Here is a 27,671-nt window from a genome sequence, read left to right on the forward strand (position 1 = left end):
CAAATCTTACCCCTTGTGTCGAGAAGCACTCAGACTGTGGCAGTGGCTGATTTCCTCCCAATTTTCTAATTGCGACGCACATCCCTGGGAGATCCAACGTCATAGCTGACAGGCTCAGCAGAGCTATCCTCACACCTCACGAGTGGTCTCTGAATCAGGAAGTTGCGGACCTGATCTTCCGCAAATGGGGACAGCCTTGCTGCGATCTTTTTGCCACCCAATTCAGCAGCAAATGCAGCAACTAATTCTCCCTCCTTCCGCTTCCAGGTCACCTACCCAGGGACGCTGAAGTCCACGATTGGCCTCAGGGACTCCTTTATGCATTTCCTCCCTTATACCAAGACTCGTACAGAAAGCAAAGTCATTGGGTTGCAAAATGATCCTCATTGCCCCCTACTAGCCTTGACAGATTTGGTTTCCGTTCCTACACCTCTATCTTCTCGATCAGCCCTGGACTCTGGACCCGATTCCAGATCTACTGGTTCATCAATCAGGCGGGTTGCATCAGTCCCTTCATACTCTCCAGCTCACAGCTTGGTTGCTCCACTTCCAACCCTAGCCAGGCTCCCTAGCATTTCCCCAACAGTCCGTGAGATTATCATTTCCTCACATAAGTCCACCACCAGGACTATTTATGCTAGCAAATGGAAACATTTTTCTTATTGGGCTGAGTCTAGGAATGTGGATCCCTTCTCAGCCCCAGTCCATGAGTGCCTAGAGTTCCTAGCACAACTGTTTCACTCTGGAGCCGCTTCCGCTACCATTAGGGTGCAATTAGCAGCCATTTCTAATCTTCACATCGAGTTACAGAATTCAAGCATCATGTCTCACAAGCTCTGTAAAGCCTTTTTGAGAGGGACATCTCTTCTTAGACCTCCAGTGAGAGACCCTCCTCCTTCCTGGGACCTTAATCTAGTCCTAACGTTCTTAATTTTGCCTCCTTTTGAACCAGCGGCATCATGCTCCATCAAATTTCTCTCTTGGAAAACACTTTCTGGTTGCTATTACTTCAGCCAGACAAGTCTCGGAACTACAGGCACTATGTGTCCGTCCCCCTTATCTGTTTTTTCATAGAGATAGAGTTTCTCTGAGGACAAATCCTTTGTTTCTTTCCAAAGTCTGCTCTGAACATAATCAATCTGTAGATCTCCCAGTTTTCTTCCCCAATCATAGCAACAAGGCAGAGTACAAACTTCACCAATTGGACGTGCACAGGCAATTGCATTTTTACCTTCATAGAACTAAAGAAATAAGAAAATCAGACCAATTGTTTCGGTCTTATGCCTTAAAGAAACAAGGTCTCCCAGTTTCCAAGGATACTTTATCTAAGATGGCTATCCCATACTATTTCATTTATTTATCAGTTACGGGATAAGGAATTACTATCTAAACCGAAAGGTCATTCTACTAGGGCATTAGCCACCTCTGTAGCTTTCCAGTCTAGGTTGCCCATGGATTCCATATTTGCAGCTGTTACCTGGGCAAATAGTCATACCTTTATTTCTCATTACAAGGTGGATATGGTCTCCCGGAGCAGAGCTGATTTTCGTTCCACTGTTCTGAAGTGTCTGTTCCACTGAGCCAACCAGGATATTAGGTGCTAGGGACGCTGTCCCAACCAGCAAGAATGAAGGCGAGATAGACAACTTAACATAAAGAAGTTATGTACCTACCATAACGTTCCATGTTAGTTGTCTTCATCTCGCCTTCTTTCTTGCGTCCCGCCCTCCGTCCCCCTGTCCTAGTGGATCGAGAGGAGTCCCTTTTCAATAGCTGAGTATTCTTCGTTTCCCTCTATTGATTTAGAGGATATGGGAGGTATAAGTCAACCAGTTCTTTTGACTGGTTTATTCTCTAGTTATGTCTGGAGTTAGGTATTTCAAACAAGATCTGGGTAGCTATCGCTAGATATTATGGGATAAGGGGTAGCCTCGAGCCAGTAAACCACTCTCAAGCTATTGAAGATGGCCGAGTCGGAGCCGAGGATCGGCTCCGATCCCAACCGGCAAGAAAGGCGGCGAGATGAAGACAACTAACTTGGAATGTTATGGTAGGTACATAACTTCTTTTTTTCGCATACAACTCAAATAAAATTGGGGCTGTTTAGTTTATTGGTTATGCTACTGTATAGAGTGTTGGAATATTCATGCACTAACTGTCAGACCTATATGGTTAGTTATCAGTAGTCTCTGCTGAAGGAGGAGCAAACTGAAAGATCTGAAACAGATGCTAGAATTGTGTGACACATCAGTCCAAGTTACAAGGTACTCAGATTGTGGATGTAATACAGTGGATGTATGATTCATGGCAGCAGCAACACGGTCAGTTCTTCAGCAACACATCTGGCTGAAGAGAAGCCCCTGACAGATCATGTGGGGGCAAATCTTATTGCACCCTTAGATAAGGAGTTTTTTTGGACTCCCTTGCAAAAGGTGTGTTTGAGACTGTTGGGGGGGGTGTGGGGGACTAAAACTGCACAATGAGTCAGTGTTCTCAGTCACATGCATCTAAATTAAGCAGAATTTGCCTTTCAAAGTCCTAACTTTGTAAGTACAGGGTACCTGGGGAACATAAGCATGAGGGGAAACATGTAAATGAAAGAAATGACAGTCGTCTTGTTACCAAATTGCCTTTAAATGGACCTGAGCACTTGGCCTGCCAGTTCCTTATGGACAGTAGCACTGTTATAAGTGGTAGGTCCACAAGGTATGTGTGTGTGTGGGGGGGGGGGTATGATCCACTTTTGTCGTATGCGGACTGGTACTGCAAGCTTATTGCTCAAATGTTGGGACTACCGGCAGCATGCATCCTAGCCCAGGGTAGTGTATTGGTAAACTGGCTGAGCAGATCCAAGGTAGGCCTGCATTAATGGAAATCTTTCTGGATCTGACTAACAATTGTGTGTGTGTGTGTGTGTGTGTGTGTGTGTGTGTGTGTGTGTGGGGGCGGGGGGTGGCTGCCAAAAACAGACTACCTTCTTGCTTTGCCAGAAATCAGTCAGTTGAAAGTTTTTTGCTGGAAGACAGTACCTCTAGCAGCATAGAAAGTAGATACTTTCTATATATGTTAGGAAGTTGTATTTCTCTGTGCTGTCTCTCTTGTACCGCTGCTTCCCAAGGTGCAGAGGATTGAGGAGGTGGGGATGAATGTTTTAGCCCGAGCAATATTGGTTATTCTTCCAACTAAGCCCAGCAAGGGCTGAACCAAAAGTGCTAAAGTGTATGGATGTCTTGACCCATAAATGGACTGTAATGCACCGCTACCTAACTACCCTAAGGCTGACAACTTTGGATTCTCACTCTGACACTCACACCCTCCAGGCAAATGTTTTCAGAAGGTGTGCTAGGAAACCGGGCATGAGGAAATAATGTGAAGTTGTCCTATCTTGCCTTCCATCTTACTAATGGGTTTGGTGCCAGTCCTCGCCTCCGACTCGGCCAAATACAAAAGCTCGAGGACTTCAACCAGCTCACGGCTCACTCTCTATCCCATGACACACTGGTGCTTCCGTCAGATCTAGTTTGCCGCTGCAACAGATTGGGCAATTCACCAGCTCCGGCCAAGTGATTTTTTTTGTTCTTTGAATGGTTATTTCTAAAAGCTAACCATTTGCAAATTTCTTCTATAGGATAGTTGTCATCTTTAATCGCACCTAGCGATTTCCTTCATACGAGTATTCTTTGTTAAATTAAACTGTGGTCTGTTTGTAGGCCCTTGTTTATCTCCCTATCCTCTTTCTTCACTTGGTGTTGGTGGTAGTTATTATAGCTAAATACTTGGTTATTAGTAAGATTAGTGTTTGCCTTTATATTCAGTGTGTGCTCATAGGTTTGTGTATGTGCATATTTGCACCTGCTTAAGTTAGAAGGCTCTCACAAGTGTTAGTTTTTGCCGTAAAGATTTTTGATTGTTGAAGCCTGCTAAAATCTCTGTGTGTGTGTGTCTGTGTGTGTGTCTGTGTGTGTGTGTCTGTGTGTGTGTGTGTCTGTGTGTGTGTGTGTCTGTGTGTGTGTGTCTGTGTGTGTGTGTCTGTGTGTGTTTGTGCACCTTTTTTTTAGATTTTTTCTAATTTGAGAAAATGTCTCCACAAGAGAGAGACAAAGACAAGGTGGCTAAACAATCTAAACCTTCTGGATCTAAAAAATGCCCAAAATGTGGACAAAAAATGTCCATTACTGATGGGCACACAGATTGTGTATATTTCTTAGGACTCTTGCATTTGCAAGAAACATGTTCTATCTGCCATTCTTTTAGTTCTCATGTACTGCAAGAGAGAAAGAACAAATTGATTGTCAGAGGCATGATTAAGTCTTCTTTTCAGGAAGAAATAGAGCAAGGTCAAACTACTCATGGCAAACCTACAAAAAGAACATCTACTACTGGATTCTTGGAGTCTGTAAAAATCTCCTTCATTCAGTAAGTCAAAATCTGACAGAACTTTGACCTCGGTGCCACTGCCTTCAGAGCCGACAGTCGTAACAGTGAGGAGCCGGTGTCTCATACTTTGAAATCACCTATTTTGCAATCCAAAGCTTCTTCAGCTGCATCATCTTGATCCTAAAGTTTGTTTGACTTAGATGTGGATAGTGTAGTGCAGAGGCTTCTGCAAACACCAGCATTGGCCAACCCGTCTAACCTTCCTCACTCCACATCTGTTCCTCCTCTGATCTGACTTGATGTTTCGGAGCCGGAATGCTCAGAACTGATGATTGTGGAGCCGTTGGTACAGAGACCTGCTCCAGGTTCTTTGGTTCCGACTTCTCAGATGGCTGACCAAAGAGTCTAGGCTCTGACACTCTCCAGTCGGGTCTGGGAAGGACAGTTGAACCGATATGTCTGTTCCGACTTTGCCTCTCGGGGCTTCGGCGTGGGTGAGTTCAAAGCCTACCTCTGGCTTGGAGCCACTGTCCTGGTGCCGATGGAACTGACTGCTTCTTTGGTTCCAGGGATTCCTTTGCATTGAAGTCCAGGGACTTTCGATGCCATGAGGAGATCATTGTCCCCATGAACATCCACTTCATCAGGACCAACAGCTTCCTCCCCTAAAGCACTGGTGTCTACCTCCGCATTACAGATTCCACAGAAGCGTAGAGACCCAGACCCTCAGAAAGCCCCTTCTCTTCCGAGACCTCCGCAGAAGCTCCTACTGAGGAGGTCCCTCTGAAGAGGTTATGCAAGAGGAAGCATTTGGACTCCCCTCAGGAATCTGTCGCCTCAGATACTGACCTAGATGATTCAGAAGGGTCCCCAAGGTCATCCTCAGAAGATATCTCCTTTGCAGATATCTGAGAGATTCTCAAACAGAGGGGTGGCTGGCAGCCCATCAAGCTTTCTGATCATGAGTCTGTCTACTTAAAAGCTTTTGGGTCTCAGGCCTCCTCTACTTGTGTGTGTCTGCCTTGCGATGAACTTATGAACCTGGTTTGTTAAAAGTCCTGGGAGTCTCCAGATACAGTGGAACCTGTCCCTAGGAGGCCTAATAAATTTATTACTTCGGCACAAGATAAAGCTTTTCTCACCAAAGGAGTTCCTGTTGATGCCATGGTGGTGGCGGCTGCCATCAAAAAGGAATTCTCTAAAGCTTCAACATCGGTTCATCCTCCAAATAAAGATTCGAGGGTAGTGGACAGATACGGAAAACGCATGTTTACTTCAGCCACCTTCACACTAAGATCGCTGAATTACCTTACACATTTTACTAGATTGCAAAAAGATCTCCTAAAAGAGCTGGGGAGATGCTCTTCATGGTTCAGTAGCTGTGGGGGTTACAGACAAAATATCCTCCCAGCTCTCCACCCTTAATTCCCTAGTAAACTCATCCATGCGTCTGATTTCTTATGCAGCTGATGGAACGAGTAGAGCAGTGGGTACAGGAATCGCTCTTAGGAGACATTCCTGAATGCGCTTGTGTTCATTTGTGGAGCCTTTCAAGTCATCTTTTATTAACACTTCTTTCGATGGCTTGTCCCTTTTTTGGACCCAAAGTAAAACAAAAAAAAAATGCTTACCAGGTGTGGGAAAGACTCTGTCTGCTGTCGGAGTCCGTTTTTCCACACCTACCAGACCTTACCCCAAAGTTCAGAAGGGGGGGCGCGGTTCTGAAAATCTCAAGGAGCTTTTCAGGACACATGTGGTGAAACCCCCCTCCAGAGGCAGAGGAGGGGGCAGTAATGGAAGACGCTGACCACGTGGAAGAGGGTGTCCGCAGAATCAGGGTGACAGGGAACAGTTCTTTGGGAAGCCCCATCAACGCTTCTGAAAGGAGGCCTGCCTGTCCAATTCTGGAGGCAGTTGGGGGATGCTTATCTTTGTACCTAGACGCTTGGCAAAAATAACAAGACAGCTGGGTACAAAGTATCATATCCAGAAGTTACTCTGTTCCCCTTTCCACCCCACCTCCCTTGAGGAGAAAGATTCCAGACGCTCCATCCAGTCGCAGAAAACAAGCAGCCGTAGAAATCCAAAGGTTGCTAGAAAAGTCATCCATCCGGTCCCTGCAGCCCAGATAGGATCCGGAACTTACTCAAGGTTCTTTTTAGTTCTAAAGAAAACAGGGGACTGGAGACCCATTCTGAATCTCAGCAGACTAAACAAATCTGTGAAGACGAAGTTCCAGATGGTTACACTGTAGTCGATACTTCCTTTTCTAGGAAAAGGCAATTGGATGTGCTCGATAAATCTCCAGGATGCGTACTACCACATAAAAATGGACAGATCACCTGCACTTTCGGCTGGGAGCCAGTCACTATCAGTTTCGAGCACTGTCCTTTAGTCTCACAACAGCCCCCAAAGTGTTCACAAAATGCATGGCAGTAATCATGGCTCACCTGAGACGTTTAGGATTCCGGGCGTTTCCATATTTAGACTGGCTTCTAACCGCCACCACCAGGCAATAACTCGTTCAAGCAAGGGACACCATTATGAAGCTGTCAGTTGGGGATTACCATAAACTTAGAGAAGTCTGTCTTATTGCCATCGGAACATACCGTTTTTATAGGAGCAGATCTGGACACCACCACAATGACCTTAAAACTTCCATCAGACAGGGTTTGTGCTCTGACACCAGGTTCTGACCCTCCTCTCCAAAGCAGAAGTCCCAGCTTCGACAGTTTTCAAGTTATTGGGTACAATTTTGGCAGTGATTCTTGCAATTCCACTGGGTCAGATGCATATGCAGATATTATAATGGCTCCTTTTCACGCTATAGTCTTTTCAAGAACTCCCTATGTCACATCAGGTAATAATCACACATTCCTGCAAGAAGGACCTTCAGTGCTGGCTAACATCGGATTGTGTAACGTTAGGCCATCCTTTTGTTCTACCCACCCCTGCAGCCATAGTGACCACAGATGCTTCTCTGATAGAGTGGGGTAAGCATTATCTGGAAAGAACAGCCCAAGGCACATGGAAGGAACACAAGGATCACCTGCATATCAGTGTCCTAGAGATGAGAGCGGTAATTACAGCATTGTAGTCTTTTCACGACTCTCTACCTCTTGGGGCCACTGTGATATACAGACAGACATGTTAGTAGTCTGGTACATAAACAGACATGGAGGAACCAAATCTTACCCCCTGTGTCCAGAGGCCTTGAGAGTATGGCAGTGGGCAGCCTCCTCCCAGTGCTTTCTAATAGCAACACACATCTCAGGGAGGTCAAACATGATAGCACACAAACTGAGCAGGGCAGTTCTGTTGCCTCACAAGTGGTCCATCAAGAAAGAAGTGGCGAAAATGATTTTCTGCAAATGGAGTCAGCCTTGCTGCAATCTCTTTGCCACACCCACAAACATGAAATGCAGCAGCTACTTTACCCTAATTCCCCCTCCGGGGGATGCACTTGTACATGATTTGCTCCTGTGTCTCCTTTAGTCTTTTCCCCCCATTACCACTCCTACCCAAAGTTTTGCAGAAAGCCAGTGTTCTGGGAAGGACCTTAATTCTAATAGCCCATTACTGGCCTCACCAGGTTTGGTTCCCTTTTCTTCGGCCTCATCTATTGGAAGAACCTTGTATCCTGGACCCAGCTCCAGACCTTCTGATTCATTCATCGGGGGCTCTGGGGCTCTTCACCCATCCCTTCAGTCCCTCAAATTGACAGCTTGGCTGCTGCAATTCCCAACATAGCCAGGCTTCAGAACCTTTCAGCTGCAGCACAGCATATACTGACATCCTCTCTCAAATCATCCACTAGGAAATTATACCTAAGCAAATGGAAGAGATTCTCAATATGGGCAGATGTTAATCGCATTACACTGCTGCAGTCATTACACTTGGGTTCCCCAGTCGGCCTGACTTACAAAGTCTTGGTCCTGCGTCGGTTGCTGTCGCCTCCTCCCTGACATCAGTGCGACAAGGGTATATAAGATGCAGCCAACGCCATTTTCTTCGGTCTTTCTTGCCGCACGGTGCCTGAAGCAAAAGCAGTTCGCAAGTGCCGGTCGGCCGTCTCCTGAGATTTTCATTCCAAATCCAGAACCGAAGTCTTCTACAAAGCTAAGTACCCCGTTGGGGAAACATTTTCTTGCCTCAGACCGATGTCAGTAAAAGTTAATAACTGTATTTCTTGTGGGAAGCAAATATCTCATAAGGATTTCCATTCCTATTGTGTCCCATGCCTAGGCCCAGACCCCGATGTCACTGGTTGTCGGTTTTGCGCTAGATTTAACAAGCGCACTATTAAATGGTTTGATTTTGCCCGACATTATTTTGGTAGAAAATTCAGTTATACCATGCCGTCGGAACTTCGGACAACCGGAATACACAAAAAGCGCAAAGACAAGGATAGGCATCCGAGGCCCAAAACTGACTAAGCCTCTTCTAGGCCAGTCGCCGGTTCTCCAGTTTTCAGCAAGGCGCCTTCGCAGCCCCTGACTAACACTTCTGTAGAACCACAGGCCGCCTCTGACTCCCACGTGGAGATGGCTGGGCCTTCGAACGCACAAGTTATTTAACCTACCAAGACTAACCTTTCAGAGGGATCCGGAGTAGCTGAGCAACCCACAGCTTCAGAGGGTGTCTTCAGACCTACTCAGTTAAGCATTAAACCCTCAGCTAAGTCTAAGCCTCCTTTAAAATCAAAGAAACAAATACAGCATTCTCCAGGGCAGGCCTCCATGCCTAAGAAATAAATGTTCAAAATGGCCGAAGACCTAATCACTCTGATCAGGGGGTCCCATCCCCCTCCTGATAAAAGGCCTAGACAGGATGCAGTCTATGACTCATCTGACCAGGTGTCCATCTCTTCTGATTCATCCTCAGACCTAGGATACTCTTTGCCCCGTTATGAGGATTCTGATGCTGAGGAATCAGTTCCATCAGCCTCACCGCCTGAGGACTACTCCTTTGGGGAAACCCTACATACCATGAGGGAGCATTTCCACTGGGAAGGCCAGGATTACTCGGAATCCAAGAAAAGGCTCAGAGACTTCCTTTTATTACCTCAACACAGACCCCCTTGCTATTCCGCCAGTGTTGGATATTGTGGATGATGTGTATACTGAATCAAGCTTAAATCCTGATTCCTTACCTCCAGCCCCTGTTAAACCTGACAGATACTACAGAGTCCCTGACTCGCACAAAATTCTGTATAAAAGCCCTGTAGCTGACCCTGAAACTATTTCTCAGGGACCCAAAGGAGTTAAGGCCTAATCAGCCAAGAATCCAGTTCCCTCTGACAGAGATTCCAGAGCATTAGACAGATGGGGAAAGAAAGTATATACATCTGCAACTTTAGCAATGAGAGGCTTAAATTGCCAGTTTCACATGCTAAAATATCAGCAATTTTTACTGTCTCAGTTAAAACAAAAAATGCTACCAGAATCAGATCCTCCTAATTTTAAAGAGATGCAGGATTTATTGCATGCAGCTGAACAAGTGGGAAAGCATACTTTGCAATGTGGTTTTGATTCTCTAGAAGCCTCCTGCAGAGCAGCAGTTACAGGCTCTGTCATTAGAAGACATGCTTGGTTAAAAGAACATACGTTACCAGATCATGTTAAAGCAAAATTATTGGATGCACCTTTGCAGCAGGATGTGTTATTTGGAGTTAAGGCAGAAGAGGTATTAAAGAAAATGGAGGATAAAGCAAAATCTATGAAACGGTGAAGGATTTCTTACAGGTTCAGCCTCCTAAATTTAGCAGAAACTGGCCAACTAAGAATTGGTCCTTTCCAATTACAGACAGACCTCAAAGGGGAAGATACAGACGTCCAAGAGGTAGAGGTCAAACACAAGGTCCTTACAGGCCTCAACAGTGGGTTTCATCAGGCCAGAAAGAAGGGGAAGACAGGCCCCAACCATATAAAAAGCAGCTCCAATGACTTCCCACTACAGCTGCCAAACGAATCCCTCTTGGCAGCCCCCTTGGGAGGAAAACTGGCACTCTTCTACCACAATTGGCAAATGATCACCAAAGACAAATGGGTTCTCAACATTGTTATTTCAAGGTTACAGGTTCCACTTTCACACTCTGCCAAGGTTAAAAGGAAAGCCAAATCTGCCACCAAGTCAATGGGCAGAGGCTCAAAAACAAATTACAGCACTCATGGATATGAGAGCTATTCAAAAGGTACCATCACAGGAGCGAGGACAAGGATTTTACTCAAGACTCTTTTTGGTACCCAGAAAGGACAAAGCCTGGAGGCCCATTCTGGATCTTTCATCTCTAAACACTACTGGATGTACCGAAATTCAAAATGTTGACACTACAGCAGCTTCTTCCCATGCTGGGCAAAAAAGCTTGGCTCGTGACTTTGGACCTCAAGGAGGCATACCTGCATGTCCCTATCAGACAAAACTGCAGAAGATACCTCAGATTCATAGCTGGTTCAATGCACTACCAATTCTCTGCACTGCCCTTTGGCTTATCTACTGCGCCCAGCGTCTTCACAAAATGCCTGGCACCAGTAATTGCATTTTACAGACAGAAACAAATTCAAATTTATCCGTACCTGGACGACTGCCTGATTCAAGCAGAGAGGAAGGACTTTCTTCTAAAGCATCTGACGTTTGTAAAAAAGTTATTAAGTTGCCTAGGGTACACAGTAAACAAAAAGAAACAAAAACTAGTGCCCTCACAAGAGATTATATTCCTGGGTGCCAGCTTGAACACAAAGGCCCAGATGGCTTATCTCACGCCAGACAAGCAAGGACAACTGACTAAATACTTTCAATTGATTGCAACAAAGACCCAACTCCCTGCAAGAAAAATTCTGCAGTCCTTGGGTACATGGCATCCTGCATACTACTAATTCCATATGCCAGACTGTATATGAGGAAACTACAATGGTACCTAAAGAATGTATGGTCTCAACACTGTCAAAGTTTGGAAACAGTTATACCACTAATCCCTTGCCTTCAACAGGAGTTTCAATGGTGGGCTCAAGCTTGTCACCTCAACAAGGTTTACACAACCCACAGCCAGGCAAACACTGACAACAGATGCATCGGATTACGCCTGGGGAGCACACATGGCAGGCAAATGTATTCAGGGCACGTGGCCCGCAGAATAAAGGCATCTTCACATCAATCAAAAAGAGATGCTAGCTGTACAAAATGCCCTTATAGCTTTCAAGGACCTGCTGCATCCAGGACAGCTACTGCTAAAGACAGACAACACCACAGTTATGTGGTACATAAGCAAGGGGGCACTCACTCCTACCCCCATGCAGACAAGCCATGACCTTGTGAAACGCAGCTATAAACCTTCAAGTTCATCTGCAAGCACAATTCCTGCCAGGAGAGAAAAACACACTGGCAGACGACTTAAGCAGAAATATCATGGATCCCCACGAATGAGAATTGAATCCACAAATATTCAGAATGATGACACAGAAATGGTGGAGCCCGGACATAGATCTGTTTGCATCCCCAATAAACTGCCAGCTACAAAAACTCTGCACAAGGAGTTACCATCCATAAGCATGGAAAGTGGATGCCCTCTCATTCAGCTGGGAGAACCTACAAGTATATGCTTTCCCACCACTACTTCTCCTGCCAAAGGTACTCATAAAAGCCAGGTAAGAAGAGCCAAAGATGATCCTGATTGCACCAGACTGGCCACGCCAGCACTGGTACCCAATCTTAAGGAGCTTAGCACAAGAACCACCCTGGATTTTGCCTCCAATCCCACATCTGCTGACTCAGCACAACAATCAAATACTACACAGCCAGCTAAAGACCTTAAACCTAGCTGCATGGAAGATTCCTTAGTCAAGCAAGCAATGCCTCTCTCCAAAGCTGTTATGGATGTCATTCTTGAAGCCAGTAGGCCTAGTACCAGGAAAGCCTATTCAGATAAATGGAAGAGATTCTGTGCTTGGAACCAAGCTTACAGCCTTGACCCTCTTGTCCCAAACATTCCTCAGATACTACAATACTTAACTGAGATGCTGGACAAAGGCCTCTCCTTCTCATCCATCAAGATCCACGCCTCTGCCATCTCTGCTCATTATAACACGGATCCACCAATTTTCTCTAATCCCCTGTTAAAACAGTACCTCAGAGGGGCTAAAAACATAAGACCACCCCGTAGAGCACCTACTCCAACTTGGGACCTCAACTTTGTTTTGGAAAAACTAACTTTACCTCCTTTTGAGCCAGCTAACACAGCAGAATTAAAATATATCTCTTGGAAAACTGCTCTGCTCCTGGCAATAACATCAGCACGAAGAGTTTCAGAATTACAGGCACTAATGGCAGTGGAACCTTTCCTCATTTTCCACCAGGACAAGGGTGTCTTTAAGAACTAACCCTACGTTTATGCCAAAGGTGGTATCCAGTGTGGCTCTAAACCAAACTATTCACCTGCCAACTTTTTATCCTAAACCACAGAATAAAGGGGAGAGACTACTGCACTCTTTGGACATTCACAGGCAGTTGCGCTTCTACTTGGACAAAACCAAAGCTTTCAGAAAATCTAAGCAATTATTGGTAGCATATGCTGCAGGAGCACAGGGAAAAGCCATTTCAAAACAGACTATTTCAAAATGGATAGGACATTGTATACGTTTCTGCTACACATACCATGGAAAACCTGTACCTAGCAGCATTGGATCTCACTCCACCAGGGCAACAGCCACTTCAACTGCCTACCTCAGGGGAGTACCTACCAAGGATATTTTGGAAGCAGCAACTTGGAGTTCTGTACATACCTTCACCAAGCATTACCATCTGCCTCTATACCCTAAATCCAGAGCTGGCTTCGCCACTGCAGTGCTGCAGGGCCTTATAGCCACCCCTAATGCCTTATAGAACCAGCCACCCTACCTCAGCTTTGGGATTCTACCCAAATGTAATGACTGCAGCAGTGTAACAGGATGAACATAGTACAGTTTTGTACCTATCATAAATGTAGATGTTCGAGCGTATACACTGCTGCAGTCCAGGTTACCCTCCCTCCTTCCCCTCTTACTGGCTGGTACGTACCTATGTCTTCTACCCTTACTACCTATGGGGAGTATTTGCTGGTAGCTGTAAGTTGTTTTTTTGCTTTTCTTATGTATGTTTTATTAGCAATTGGAATTGCCTACTATTTAGAGGCACTTGACATCTGGGGCAAGAAAAACTGAAGAAAATGGCATCGGCTGCATCTTATATACCCCTGTCGCACTGACGTCAGGGAGGAGGCGACAGCAACCGATGCCGGACCAAGACTTTGGAACTCAGGCCGACTGGGGAACCACCTGACGGCAGGATAAGCCAAGTGTAATGACTGCAACAGTGTATACACTCGAGCATCTACATTTATGGTAGGTACAAAACTGTACTTTCATAATCATATTAATCCTAACTTAGCGCCAGTATCCTCAATTTTGGAATTTTTGACAAAACGTTTCAGTAAGAGAGCAGCTGCCGCTTCTATTAGAATTCAATTGGCAGCATTTTCGAATTTTCATTTTGTTGACGAGGGTCTAATGTCATGTCTCATAGACTATCGAAAGCCTTTATGAAAGACACTGTCCATTTAAGACCACCCATCAAATCCCCTTTTGCTCCGTGGAATCTAAATTTTGTTCTGTCACGAATAATTCTACCACCCTTTTAACCAACCTCTTTTTGTGACCTAAAGTATATCACATGGAAAACCATCTTTTTAGTGGCCATAACTTCTGCTTGGAGGGTTTCAGAATTACAAGCTCTGCCCATTAAACCTCCATGCATGATATTTCATGATAGTCTCTCTTCGTACAAATCCTTCGTTTTTACCGAAAGTATGTTTGGAAACAAATTTAAATCAGTCTATAGAGTTACCTGTATTCTTCCCCAATTATGGAAATAAGACGAGTACATGCTGCACAAACTAGATGTTCACAAACAGCTTTGCTTTTATTTAGACAGAACTAAAGACTTCAGGAAAACACATCAATTTTTGTTTCCTTCTCAGACTCCAGGAAAGGAGCTCCTGTAGTAAAGACCACATTATCAAAATGGTTATCCGATTGCATTTCATTCACTTACATTTCAGTGAATAGACCATTGCAAGACAAGATAAAGGCCCACTCAACTAGAGCTATCTCCATTTCTTCAGCTTTTTCAGCCAAGCTACCGATGGATACCATTTGTGCAGCAGCCACTTAGTCAAGGCCTCGTACCTTTATCACTCATTACAAGATGGATAGGGCCTCCACAGACTGGGCTTCCTTTGGTTCCACTGTCCTGAGAAATATTCTCCCGTGAGCCACCCAAGAAGATGGTGCTTGGGACGCTCTTCCATCAGTAAGAATGAAGGGGAGATAGGACAGCTTCACATAAAGAAGTTATGCACCTACCATAATGTTCCATGTGAGTCGTCCATCCCGCCTTCATTCTTAAGTCCCACCCTCCATCCCCCATCCAGGCTTCTTGGGGACGGAGAACCTGAGGTGAGTCATGACTGTACTTTGACCTTTCTCTAGTATATTCTGTGCTGTTGGCTTCATTACGAGTTGACATATAACATTGTTGGCAGCAGACAAGATGAGGGAAGCACCAGTGCATCATGCGATATGGAGTAAGCCGCAAGCTGGTTGAAGAATTTGAGCTTTTGTATTTGGCAGAGTCTGAGACGAGGATTGGCTCCAAACCCATCAGTAGGAATGAAGGCGAGATGGACAACTCACATGGAACGTTATGGTAGGTACACAACTTCTTTTTTCCTCCTTTTGTGCCTATATAGGAATCATGACCTAAATGCAGCTGGAGTGTCAGTGGTCTTTAATTGCTTGTCAGAACACTACAAAACAGTCCTACAGAATGCATCTTTAAAGGTTTGGCTGTCTCAGCCAGTCTACCTGTGGGTAATGATCCTCCCTTGTATTCTCTGCTACCAGTGAAAGAGTTGTTAAGGAGTCTTGCATCTTAGTCCACTGAGGAAAGACATTACTGTCCATGGGATTCATCTGTATATTAAAGAAGGTAACAGCGTGCCCACTTTGAGACAGCTTTTGGCCTCCCTGAAGGATATATTGTGGAAAACTCTATGCTTGGTGGGTATGTTATCTGCTAGCAGGATCTCTGAATTGCAAGTGCTGATGTGCAAAGTAGCAATTTCAGATTTTCTTCAAGGATAAGATGCTCCTGTTCCTCCTCACCAACCCTTCTTTCATGCCAAAAGTAGTAATAAGCAATTCAACTTCCTGATTTTTTTTTCTTTTCTTTTCCCTAACCCACAAAACAAGATGGAGAGAATACTACATGCTTCAAATAAGCATAGGTAATTGTGATTCTGTTTGGACAAAACTAAGAGGGTAAGAAAATAAAACAAGATCCACTGTTTGTGCCATTTGCAAAAAAGAAGAAAAGGCAGTTGGCTTGCAGCCTGCATTTTCCACATGGAAATCCAGTGCCAGGGTATGTAAAAGCCCATTCCTTAGCAGGGTTGGCATCCAATCAGTTTTGGAGGTGGTGACATATTCGTTATGGGTTCATTAGTCATTTTTCACAAACTTCAGAATGTATCTTGTTAGTATATTTATAAAACACCATCTAATTGGCAGTCTATTCCATACTAAATACAAGTCCTCAGTTTAAGAACCATAAGCACTGAAATCTCCTTATAATGTTCTTCTTCTTTCGGCTTTTTCCCAGGGTTGCCACAGAGGATCACCTGTCCGCTCATGATTGACAGTGGAGTTTTTACAGTGTCGATTTGCCAGCCCGGCGCCCAACCTTCCACAGAAGGCACACACACGCACACCTAGGGCCAATTTAGAGTGTCCAATCCACCTACAGCATGTCTTTGGGATGTGGGAGGAAACCGGAGCACCTGGAGGAAACCCACGCGACCACAGGGAGGACATACAGACTCCACACAGAAGCACCCCAGCCAAGAATCGAACCGGAGAACCTCTTGCTGTGAGGCGGCAACGCTAACCGCTGCACCACCGCGGCCGCCCGAAATCTCCTTATACTGTTAATATATATTTTTCTTTACTGTATCAAGATTTGCAAAACCTGAGTACCATAAGCCAACCATTGCTGTCCCACTTGTCTTTTCTTTTTTTTTTTTGCTGAAAGAAATGTTTATCAAACATTTAAGTTTGTTTTAACATTTTTATCACAGTGGCTGTTGAGAGGGCAAACTACTGGAAACGTTTTCCTGTATACTTCCCTTCCCATTCCCTAATTTCAAGTTATTGCAAAATAGCTGACCCTAATAGCATCACTGTGTCCAGGGGAATTGTGCTACTCCCTGCTAATCCAGCTAACTAAAGAGAAACCCGTGGAGTTCCAGCAAACTGTGTTTTGTTAACCCAAACTGAGAATGGTCACTACTTCATTTTTTATTTATGCTTTTGATGATTGAGTTAATCCCACTTGGCCAGTGTCCACTTTTAAAGGGTATCTGAGGAGGTATTCATACTGACTAGGGAAAATTTGGCTAAGGTACCAGGGAAAACATGAAAAAGACCTGAAGGAGCCTGGGAGATGACACTCAGGTTCTGGCAGTGTCTAGGAAATTCCACCCCAGAAAGTCTGGAGTATGAGAGGGGAGCACCTTCTGCTTACACTGCTTTACAGATTTTACATAAGTCATCATTTTCTCCCATTTCCTAGTCCCATCAATGATTGTTTCTACATGCCAAAACTGAGCTGAATATGATGCAGGTTACACTCCCTTTTAACATTGTGTCATCCAACATCCAGGGCTAGGAGAAGAGTTTATCACCATTCCTGACATCTGTGGCTAATTCCTGTGAGTAAGGAGTGCTACGACATCACTGGTCCTGCTCAAGAATCTACTGTTGTGGTGAGTATAGCCCCACACTAGTACTACTTCTGTTCCTAAATGATTGTGCATTGCTTGTAGTAGTTTTGTTTATCTTTTTAACTTTTTTTTTTTTTTGAATTTATAGGAGTTCCCAACTCTCACCACGTTTTTTGAAGGAGAGATAATAAGTAAAAAGCATCCATTTTTAACAAGGAAATGGGACGCGGATGAAGATGTTGATCGCAAACACTGGGTAGAAACTATTTTTGAAGTGTTTGTGTCTATGCGTGTGAGAGAGCACTCCATTTCACAAGTTTATACTAGACTTTAATTTGCGTTGTAAATGCTGTGTTAGATCTCAAACAGAAATGAGCACTTTTTTTTTTTTATATTTCTTCTTAAAAGTGAATGTATGACTTTCATAGCTGGCTTTTGTAGCCTATAATTTTGGTCTTTGGTTTGCAGATGTTTAGTTTAATGTTTTAATAGTGGGATTTTGCAAAGCTAAGTGAAATGTCTATTAACTGAGCTCTTTCTCCACGCTGAACTGTTTCTTCCTTAATACTAATAAAGTAAAACTAGCATGAGTAGAAGTTTGCCTAAAGCTTATGGGTCTGTTTTTCCTAAAAGTCATAAAATCTATATTGCAGAAGTCTGGCCCATTTTTAAAGCTCAACTGTGCATTTAATTCAGCTGCTAGCTTTGTACAGAGGGAATTTGTATGGCAAGTGCTGTAATCAAAGTTAAAACAGTAGCTGTGAAATTTTAATTCTGATTAGCTTTCCAGATGTCAAGAAGGACTTTGGGTGGTCAGTTTATAATTCACTGGTCCCGAAGTAACCGTTGAACTTGTGAGAAAGAAGGCCTGATATGAGGCCCAGCTTCGAGCTGTTCTCCCTTCACATTTGTGGCTAGGCAGATGTCCTCCCTCCTGGACGTCAGGACATTGATGATGTAAGAAGGGTGTCAGTCCACGCTTTCTTCAGTTTGTTCACCTTTCAGAGAGTCTGCTGATACAGTCTGGCCTCCAGATCTGGGATAAATTTCCTGTTGGTGAGAATTCCTTATCTGTTTCTACAGCTCATTTTGCCAGCCTGTTAAGCTTTTGAGGTCAGGACTGTCAGCTTTTGAAAAAGTAATTAACAGTAGGGTAGTGTGTGTGTGAAACAACACCCTCAGTTTTAAAGACTTCAGTAGTAGAAGTGTGTGTTGTCTAGGCCTGACCAGGATGTGCCTAATTGTCCCCATTGTGCCAGGATTAACCACAGGGCAGTCGAGGAGAGAGCAAAATCTCTCCAGAGCTGTTTAGTATGTAATTCAAAAATCAGTGTATCTAATAAATGAAGGTAAAAAACAGGCCATAGCAGTCAGTATCCCACATGAGTCAGCATGAGGTTATGAAAATATTAAATGTTAAGGTATATGGATTAGAAAAGATTCTGCTGTGCCAGCTAAGCATGTGTGGGAAGAGACCATTTGGAAGATTATTACCAAAACAAAGATACTGGAAATGAACATGAAGTGTAAGATACAGGCAGGCAGTGGAAATTGTTGGTTCCTCTTGGTCCTGTACATTGGCCTACTATACTTGAGGAAAGTTGTAGAAGGCTATTATTACAGTTGAAGAATTTTTAATTTGGGAAAGGAAGAGGGAAGAATGAAGTGGAATAAGTTCATACTTCTACTGAATAGTGAGAGTTTGGGACTGCCTGTTTTGAAGGAATACGTCAGAGCTACACATCGGAAATTTCTGTATCCCTTTGATAGTGCTGTGTACAAATCAAATTGGAGAAAGACAATGATGGAGCAAGGTGAAAATAGAAGACATGCAGAGGAGTTAGGGTAGATTTAACCAGTAGGAATGCATCAACAAAAGGTAGATAAAATGGGCAAGAGATTGCAGGAAGTAACTGGAAGAAACTAACAAAGGAACTGCATTACTGGAAATAAATAAGTTGGAAGGAAACTTAGAGTGGGAACACGCCAATCAGTTGTTTGATCTGCAGCTCAGAAATTTCCATCTTTATCAGGGACTTTTGGTGGAATATAGGCAAAAACTGAGAGGAAGGAATTATTGAATGATTGACCAGCTCTGATAGGGCTTTCTAGTAGAAAAAATAACAGAAGACGCTATTAAGAAAGGGAAAGTTGGCAAGGCTAATAAAATATTACATGAAATCTATTTGAATCAATCAGCAAAGAGTAGAAAAGACTTTGAGGGGAGAGTCAAATGACAAATTGTAAAATAACCAGTGGGAGGAAATATGTAAGGCTTGTTAGTACACAGTGAAGTGCAGAAGATTCAGGAGGTTTCCATGGAAATGTTTACACTGGTACGTTTTATTCCAGGTAACCGGCTGAGGATAGCAGATGTTGGAAATGTGAAGGGGATGAGAAAAGTTGGGAACCCATTTTTTTTTGGGGGGGGGGGGGTTAACCCCTATAGAATGTCCTGAGACAACTATTTGGGGACCATATATTATCCAGTCAGGTGATGAGGTTAAGTTTGGTGCCTTTGTTTACAGTTGCCACAACATAGCAAGGCCTTAGCAAGTTTAATGTAACTAGCAGCCACCAAAGCAATTGCGTAGAAGTGAAAATCAAAGATTAAACCTGTTATAAAGTACTAATTTTTGTAAGAGAAATTAAATAGAGATGGGATCATTAAAAAGATGAAGGAAGTAATTTTCACAAAAATCAGTGGTGTATTTGGGAGCAGTGTATACAGAGCAGTCCTCATCTAGGTGAATAAGTTAGTAAGAAGTGCAAGTATGCATGTCTTGATGCAGAATAGTAAAGAACAGAGTTATGATGGCAGTTGTATGTGTAATGCAAGTATACAGTAATAGGAAGTCTTATGATATTTTTCTGTTTGTATGTGTGTGTGTGTGTGTGTGTGTGTGTGTGTGTGTGTGTGTGTGTGTATATAGCTTCGGGCTGTTAGGGCCCAAGAGCCAATAACAGCTGTGAGATCTAAGGTTGTGCTTCTACCCATCATTCAAACCCCATCCCGTTCATCTTTTAATTCCCCCTCCCTGTCCAGATAGGGGCTCACCTAGGCCTCTTTGTGAAATGAAAGGCCATCACTTAGGACATATGAGCATTTCAAAATTGTAACACAAAGATAAAAAGTATTTTTAAAGTTTTGAAGTATCCCTCCAGTCAGAAAACTAAGCAGAAGTGTTTGATTGCCCCCCCCCCACTACAGGGAATAATGTTACAGGTGTTCTTTGAAAGACTGCCAGGAGGGAGGGGAGGGTCAGACTCTTACTCCACAGCTTTTGTTCTGAGAAAAGAAAAACATTAAAACTGATCTCCCATCTGTCAAGACTAAAATTCCTAAAAGTACCATAAGTCAAGATGTTAACATTGTAAAGCTTTCGACCGCTTATCTCCCCACAAGCTTACAGTGAATATAAAAAGTGTACACACCCCTGTTAAAATGCCAGGTTTTTGTGACATAAAAAAAAAATGAGACCACAATAAGTCATTTCAAAACTTTTCCCACCTTTAACGTTACAATTCAATTGAAAAACAAATCTGTTGGAAAAAATATAAAACAAAAGACGTGCAATAAGCTGTTTGCATAAGTGTGCATACCCTTAAAATAATACTTTGTTGAAGCACCTTTTTAATTAATTACAGCATTCAGTCTTCTTGGGTGCACACTTACCATCAATTAAAGAGACTCTGATTAACCCCAAATAAAGTTCAGCTGTTCTAGTAGGATTTTCCTGACATTTACTCAGTTGCCTGCTACAGCAAAAGGCATGGTTCGCAGAGAGCTTACAAATTATCAAAGGGATGTCATTGTTGAAAGGTATCCGGAGAAGGGTACAAAAAAATTTCCACAGCATTGGATATACCATGGAACATAGTGAAGACAGTCATCAAAAAGTGGAGAAATATGGGACAACAGTGACATTGCAAAGAACTGGACGTTCCTCCAAAATTGATGAAAAGACTAGCCGAAAACTGATCATGGAGGCTGCCAAGAGACCTACAGCACCACTGAAGGAGCTGCAGGAATTTGTCAAGTGCTGGTTGTGTACTACATGTGACAATCTCCTGTATTCTCCATATATCTGGACTATGGGGTAGGGTTGCAAGACGGAAGCCTTTTCTTACACAGTACATCAAGTCTCCCAAAACCACGTGGGAAAATGTGTTATGGTCTGATGAGGCCAAGGGTGAACTTTTTGGCCACAATTCCAAAAGGTACGTTTGTCACAAAAACACTTTGCATCACCAAAAGAACACCATCTCCACAGTGAAGCATGGTGGTGGCAGTATTATGCTTTGGGGTTGCATTTCTTCAGCTGCAACTGGGGTTTAGTCAAGGTGGAGGGAATTGTGAACAGTTCCAAATACCAGTCACTTTTGGCCCAAAACCTTCAGGCATCTGCTAGAAAGATTAAGAGGAATTTCACCTTTCAACGTGACAATAACCCCGAGCATATATCCAAATCAACAAAAGAATGGCTTCACCAGATGAAAATTAGACTTTTGGAATGGCCCAGCCAGAGCCTAGATCTAAATAAAATAGAAAACCTGTTGGGTGACCTGAAGAGGGCTGTGCACAAGAGATGCCCTCGCAATCTAACAGACTTGGAGTGCTTTTGCAAGGAATAGTGGACAAATATCACCAAGTCAAGATGTGCTATGCTGATAGACTCCTACCCAAGAAGACTGAATGCTGTAATTAAATCAAAAGGTGCTTCAACAAAGTATTAGTTTAAGGGTGTGCACACTTACGCAACCAGCTTATTGTATATTTATTTTTTTATATTTTTTCCTCTGAGTTTTGTTTTTCAATTGAATTGTACAGGTTATAGGTGACATTAAAGGTGGGAAAACTTTTGAAATGATTTATTGTGGTCTCATTTGTTTATATCACTAAAACCTGGCATTTTAACAGGGATGTGTACACTTTTTATATCCACTGCATATGCTCGCTCTGGATTCTTGCTTTCACATGCCCATGTGGACAGACTTCCTCAAATTTGGCATGGAGGGATTTGTGTTGACAGCTTACATCCTTTCTTATTGGTTTGTCTGATGCATTATAAGAGTTTTCAAGCTGCCTGGCTGCAGTTATTGTCTACTGTAGAGCAAAGGACATTTATAACTACCCCTGCCCAGATGATTGCTTCATTGAGGCAGCCTCCCTGAGGAGGAACATAAGACTCTGAATTTTAAGTGTTTTTCATTCCATCTGCTGCAGAATCCTTAAGGCTATATGGGATGTGTCCCTTGCCCAGGAAACAACCAGCCAGCTTCACAAAGTCCTGCCCCCCCCCCCCAAAACACATTCACTCTTGACTGCTGATTAGTTCATCCCAAGGAAGGGAAATCAGCATTCGGAGGGAAGACTTTCTTCAGTACTTTATTGCTGCTTGTCAGGGGCTTCACAGGAGAAGTAATGTGCAAAGAGCTTCATTTCTGCCAGATACCCCCCCCCCCCAATTGGGGAACTCCTCCACGCAGAACTTGTTGCACTTTTATGAAAATATTTTATTTTCTGTCTAAAAGCAACATTTCTTCTTTTGAAAACCTAATATTTTTAATAATACCAGAAGTTTCATGCTAGGGATTACTGTTTTTAGCTATTGGTGTTTAATGAATTGGGAGATATTTTTGTGAAAATATATATACTGCTTATGTAAACTTGTAACTAAAAGTTTTACTTTGGGATGGGCAGGAATGTGTTTTTCAGTGTAGTGATGGGCAGGAATGTGTTTTTCAGTATAGTGATTTTCATTTCTTGACAAACCTACCTGTCATTTTTCTTTTTGTGTCTGTATTTAACTTTTTAAAAGGAGTGCTGACAAGGGAATGTGTACGACACTTGTGCTTTTACTTGTGAAGGGGCAGAAATAAGTGTGGTGTCAGCTTGCCTTCTGACTGACTCTCACTGTACCAGCGATTACCACTTTTGGCATTTCCTCCTCAGCTACAGCATATTCCACTCCAACTGTTGCTGGAAAGAAAAAAACATTTAGTAAGAAACCCTTTCTGGTGCTAATAGCTCAGTCTTTCCCTCAGCTAATAGTGGGTGAGTCTGTACTTGGCTGTTGGTTGTTCCTCAGACCAGTCACTTACTTCTCTGGCTTCCTGTGGTGTATTACATTTGGCCAGCATGAACCAGGGCTATCCATGGTCCTCTTCAGCTGTTCCAGTATCTGATCTGGGCATGCGAGAGCTATCTTTTTCTAGGGTTTGGGAGACACTAGGAGATTTTTCATGAGAAGATCGAGGCAAGAGACTGTTAGGCCGATCAGGCATCTGCCTTCTTCCACAGGGACTACTACAAAGAAAAAAAAAACATTGTTTATCACAAGAAGCAGTTACAGTTGGAGATTATTTTCCTACCTTAGCAAGACACACATTACAGGCTAATGAATCCTGGTTATCCTGAAGCCATTACAGGTGGGCTTCCCCTGTAAAGAAATTCCTGAGGAAACATGGTCTGTTTATGACTGAGAGTCTGCAGATTCACAAGCCCAGCACTCTGACTGTGATGAAAATATCTTGTGGAGGGATTCTTTTAATCACACCATAGCCAAAATGAATCAAGTATTTTTATGTGAACAAATAGATGTTCCCCTTGAAATGAGGAGATATGATACTTTTACAAATATTCCTCATTCCTTGCTCATTCCCCTACACTGCCAGCCCTGGACAGTGTGTTGAATGCTGCCTGTGATCATCCTGATACCCAGCCATCAGTCCCTTAATGTATGAAGTACCTTAATCTAATACATTCCTTTTTTGGGATTGGACCCAGCAGCAATATCAGCTGCTTCCTGTGGCAGTTTGTTGATTTTGGACAATAGCCTAGGAGAGGATGTTTTCTTTCACTTTTAGCCTTCAGAATTCTGAATGGTCAGGCATACATGTGGAAGTTTTTGCTTTGTTATATGGGCATTCTAAGGGAATCGGCTGCCATACTTCCTTCAGAATTTAAACCCTTTGTACCTTGTCCCAGGCATCCAAACATGTATAGTTGCGCAGATACTGTGTAAGGCCATTGCTACTGCTACGGTGTTGAGAAGATGCCTGGATATGTAAACAAAAGTTTGCAGATAAGATAAAGTCTGAAATCTCAGACTCTGCTTTTGATGAGGAGGTATTATTTGGCTCTTTTATTACCCAGGTTCTCAAACAATTTGATGAAAAAGAAAAATTTGATTTGGTGAGTAAGTTTTTCATGTCCCCCAATGCAAATCATTTTAGGCCTCCCTCTTTCACTAAAAAGCTAAATAAGCAAAACCATCCTATTCTGGCAGCTAAGGAGGTAAAAAAAAAAAAAAAAAAAGATGGCCAGAAGGAAATAAGACATGGAAGTTCTGTGCTGTTGGCCTGTCCCTTTTTCCAAAAGAATGATCTGGTTGTGGGGTGGACCTAAAATAGATCTGTTCACCTCCCTTCAAAACGGGCAACTAAAACTGTGCAACAGGACCTCTGAGAAGCAAGCCTGAAAAACAGAAGTTTTTATTCCTGTGGATGGGGATGTTTCATTTATGCTTTTCCACACTTTCCACTGCTTATCCATGGTAATTTTGAAGATTCAGAAGGATTCTACAAAAGTCATTGTGATGACTCCTTTTTGGCCCAGGCAACATTGGTTCTCCTGTGTGGAATTGGCCAGTGACAATTGCCACAAGCTTCCTCAGACTGATCTGCTCACATGAGATGGGGACTTTTGATGCACCCCAGTTTAAATCGGCTTCATCTTACTGCCTGGATGATTAAATTCTAATATCTTTCAGTCATGTGAGGACGTGCAGCATATACTAAGAGGCAAGAAAATTTGCTAGTAGAACATCATAAATTGATACTGAAAATGATTTTCTAGTTAATGCCTAATTGATAACCAGGGTCCCATCAGGATTTTGCACCACTGGTGTTCAGATATTTGTGAGTTACTTTACAATGGCCTTTCCAGTTATTTGATTTAAGGTTCCATCTTTCGTTCATTTCAGCATGGCTGCCCATGAATACGGTTCATTCTCTGTGGTAAAACAGTTTCTGAAAGCAGTTTTTAAACCTCTGACCCTCCTCGTAAACAGGTTGCTCCCCTTTGGGATCTCAACTTTGTGCTCGAGAACTGGAGTATATTAGCTTTTTAACCTGCTCATCAAATTGTGATGCCCTTCTATTCTCATGTTGCAGTATTCTTAACAGTAGGGAGGTGGGCTGCCTGCAGCACCGGACATCTGGCAAGTATACCAAAGTCTTAGGATAAGGGGTACGTGCAATGTTGCATGTTCGTGCCTTAAACTGACATCTGCTATAAATGTGGCATTTGCACGTAACCCAACGTAGAACTATAGAACTCTTCTGCCACCGTGATCTACAGACCTCTGATCACCAGCTGCGGGAATCCATTTGCTCGTTTGACTTCGGTTGTCCGCTATAGGTAAGTACCCTTTTGGGTTTTTTGATTATATTCCCTCTTGCTTACCAGACGTACATGTCTGCTAGAAAGGGAAAGTGTGCTTGTGGAAGACACATTCCACATAACGACATGCACAGTCAGTATTTGTTTTGTTTAGGGGAAGGCCATGACTATAAATCTTGCGACATCTGCCAGTCCTTTCTGCCTAAAACTTTGCGTAACCAGTTGGCTGCTTTAAAGTTATACTTGTCAAATGTCGGAGTCTCTGGTTTTTAGTTGGGTATAGAGGGTGGGGTAGGTACCTCCAAGGAGCCGCTTAGGAAGAAGGCTGTAAAAGTTAGGCTTGAGGCCCATGCTGCACCTCAAGAGTCTGGTGAGTCTCTCGAGGCAGATGTTAGCCCAAGGTCCCATTGGACGTCTGTTTCACCTGGGGAACTGTGGTGGAACCCAGTTCAGCTGAAACCCAGAGTACGTCCACTGAAGTTGATCAGCCATCAGGCTCTGATGGCGAGGGGGAACCATGGCACCTAGAGTTGGAGGGCCCTAATACCGCCTTAGCATCCACTCTGGTATCAGCTCCAAAACAGACTATGCCTACTATTCCTTTTAAGAGGAAACAAAGAGAAAAACACAGAGCTACTGAACCAGCACCTAAATGGGAAGCCTTTTCCCAGAACTTGTTCAGAGCCTTCCAGGCTCTTCAGTCTCAGGTGCCCCAACCAGCCTTGCCGCCTTTTGCAGGCCTTGGAGGAGTCTCTTCTTCTGATGAATCTTTGACTTACTGTTCCCAAATTGAGTCTCCCGAGGACTTTGCTACTCCTGAGGAGGACACCATTAGTCCCGATTCTCCTGGGGAAGAATTTTCCTTTGGGGACACCATTACATTTAAGAGCATTTTAAATGGCAGGTGTCTCTATTTTGAGCGCCTGCAGCTGGATCAGCCTTCTCCATCTGCAATCCTTCCTCTGCTTCCAGGTTTTCATGATTCCTTTCAGTCTGCATCTTGGGTCCCAAATTCTCAGCCCCCAGCATCTAAATGTCCTGATAGGTTTTACAAGGTCCACCAGGATGCACAGTTCTTGTTAAAGAACCCCCCTGCAAACCCAGCAGTCCTTGCTGTCTCAGCAGACATATCCTCCAGACATCTGCCTTCCATTTCTTTATTCCCTACAGATAAGGATAGCAAATTCATGGATAGACAGGGGAAGAAAATTTTTATATTTCTTCCACACTAGCCATTAGAGCTATTAACTGTCAGACCCACTTGGCTAAGTTTGTTTTAGAAACCTTGTCCAAGGCTTCTGCATTAATGCCAGATATGCAAGATTTTCCTGTTAAGCCTCAGCTTTTGCCCTACTCACTACCACTTCTCAGGTAACCAGGCACTCCAAGTGCAGTTATGATGCTGTAGAAGCATCATCCAAATCTGCAGCATCAGGTTCTGTCCCGAGAAGGTACTCCTGGGTGAGACTCCAGCCCCTACCCATGGATGTACAAGCCAAATTACTTGGTGCACCACTTGATAATAAGGCCCTTTTTGGCACTTCTTCAATTTAAAACATTTGCTAGTCTCACCCATTCCGAAATACCATAGGGACTACCCACAAAGGACCAGTTTTGTATGGAGGCAGTCTTCTCACTCTACTGCTCCACAATCTAATGGACGGAGACACCCTAGGAAGCACACCACTCCTAGACCCTCCTCCACCTCAACCCCTACTCCCTTTGAGCAACCTGACCCTGACAGAGCTCCTCCACTGTGCCTCAAACCTTTTACCCACATCCACCCCCCTGCCCCCCTCTGCCTCACCGTTTCCCTACCCTCCTGGTGGAAAATCAACTCAGAGGCTTGGGTCTTTTCCATCATCCAGAAAGGATATTTTATGACTTGGTGGACAGTTCCTCCCTTCCAGGGGACACCTTAACCCCCTTCAAAGACATCTTCCCCTCTTTCCTCTAATTTTGGATCACCTCCTTGCTCAGGGCACAATAGAAGTCCCTCCAGATCAAACAAATAAGGGATTTTGCTCCAGGATGTTTTTGGTCCCAAGAAAGTATGGTCCTTGGAGACCAATCCTG

General features: G+C 43.6%; 1 protein-coding gene across 1 annotated transcript in view; it reads left to right on the forward strand.

The window, feature by feature from the left end:
- Nucleotides 1–27,671, forward strand: part of GID4 (GID complex subunit 4 homolog) — a 781,841-nt gene that overhangs the window by 132,477 nt on the left and 621,693 nt on the right. Inside the window, exon 3 of the mRNA XM_044089665.1 lies at nucleotides 17,337–17,444. Coding sequence (XP_043945600.1) covers nucleotides 17,337–17,444 — 108 coding nt within the window. The remainder of the gene's footprint in view (nucleotides 1–17,336; nucleotides 17,445–27,671) is intronic.

Source organism: Protopterus annectens, chromosome 12.part0 (assembly GCF_019279795.1).
Source record: "Protopterus annectens isolate FY-2018-M chromosome 12.part0, PAN1.0, whole genome shotgun sequence".
NCBI classification, from domain to species: Eukaryota; Metazoa; Chordata; order Ceratodontiformes; family Protopteridae; genus Protopterus; species Protopterus annectens.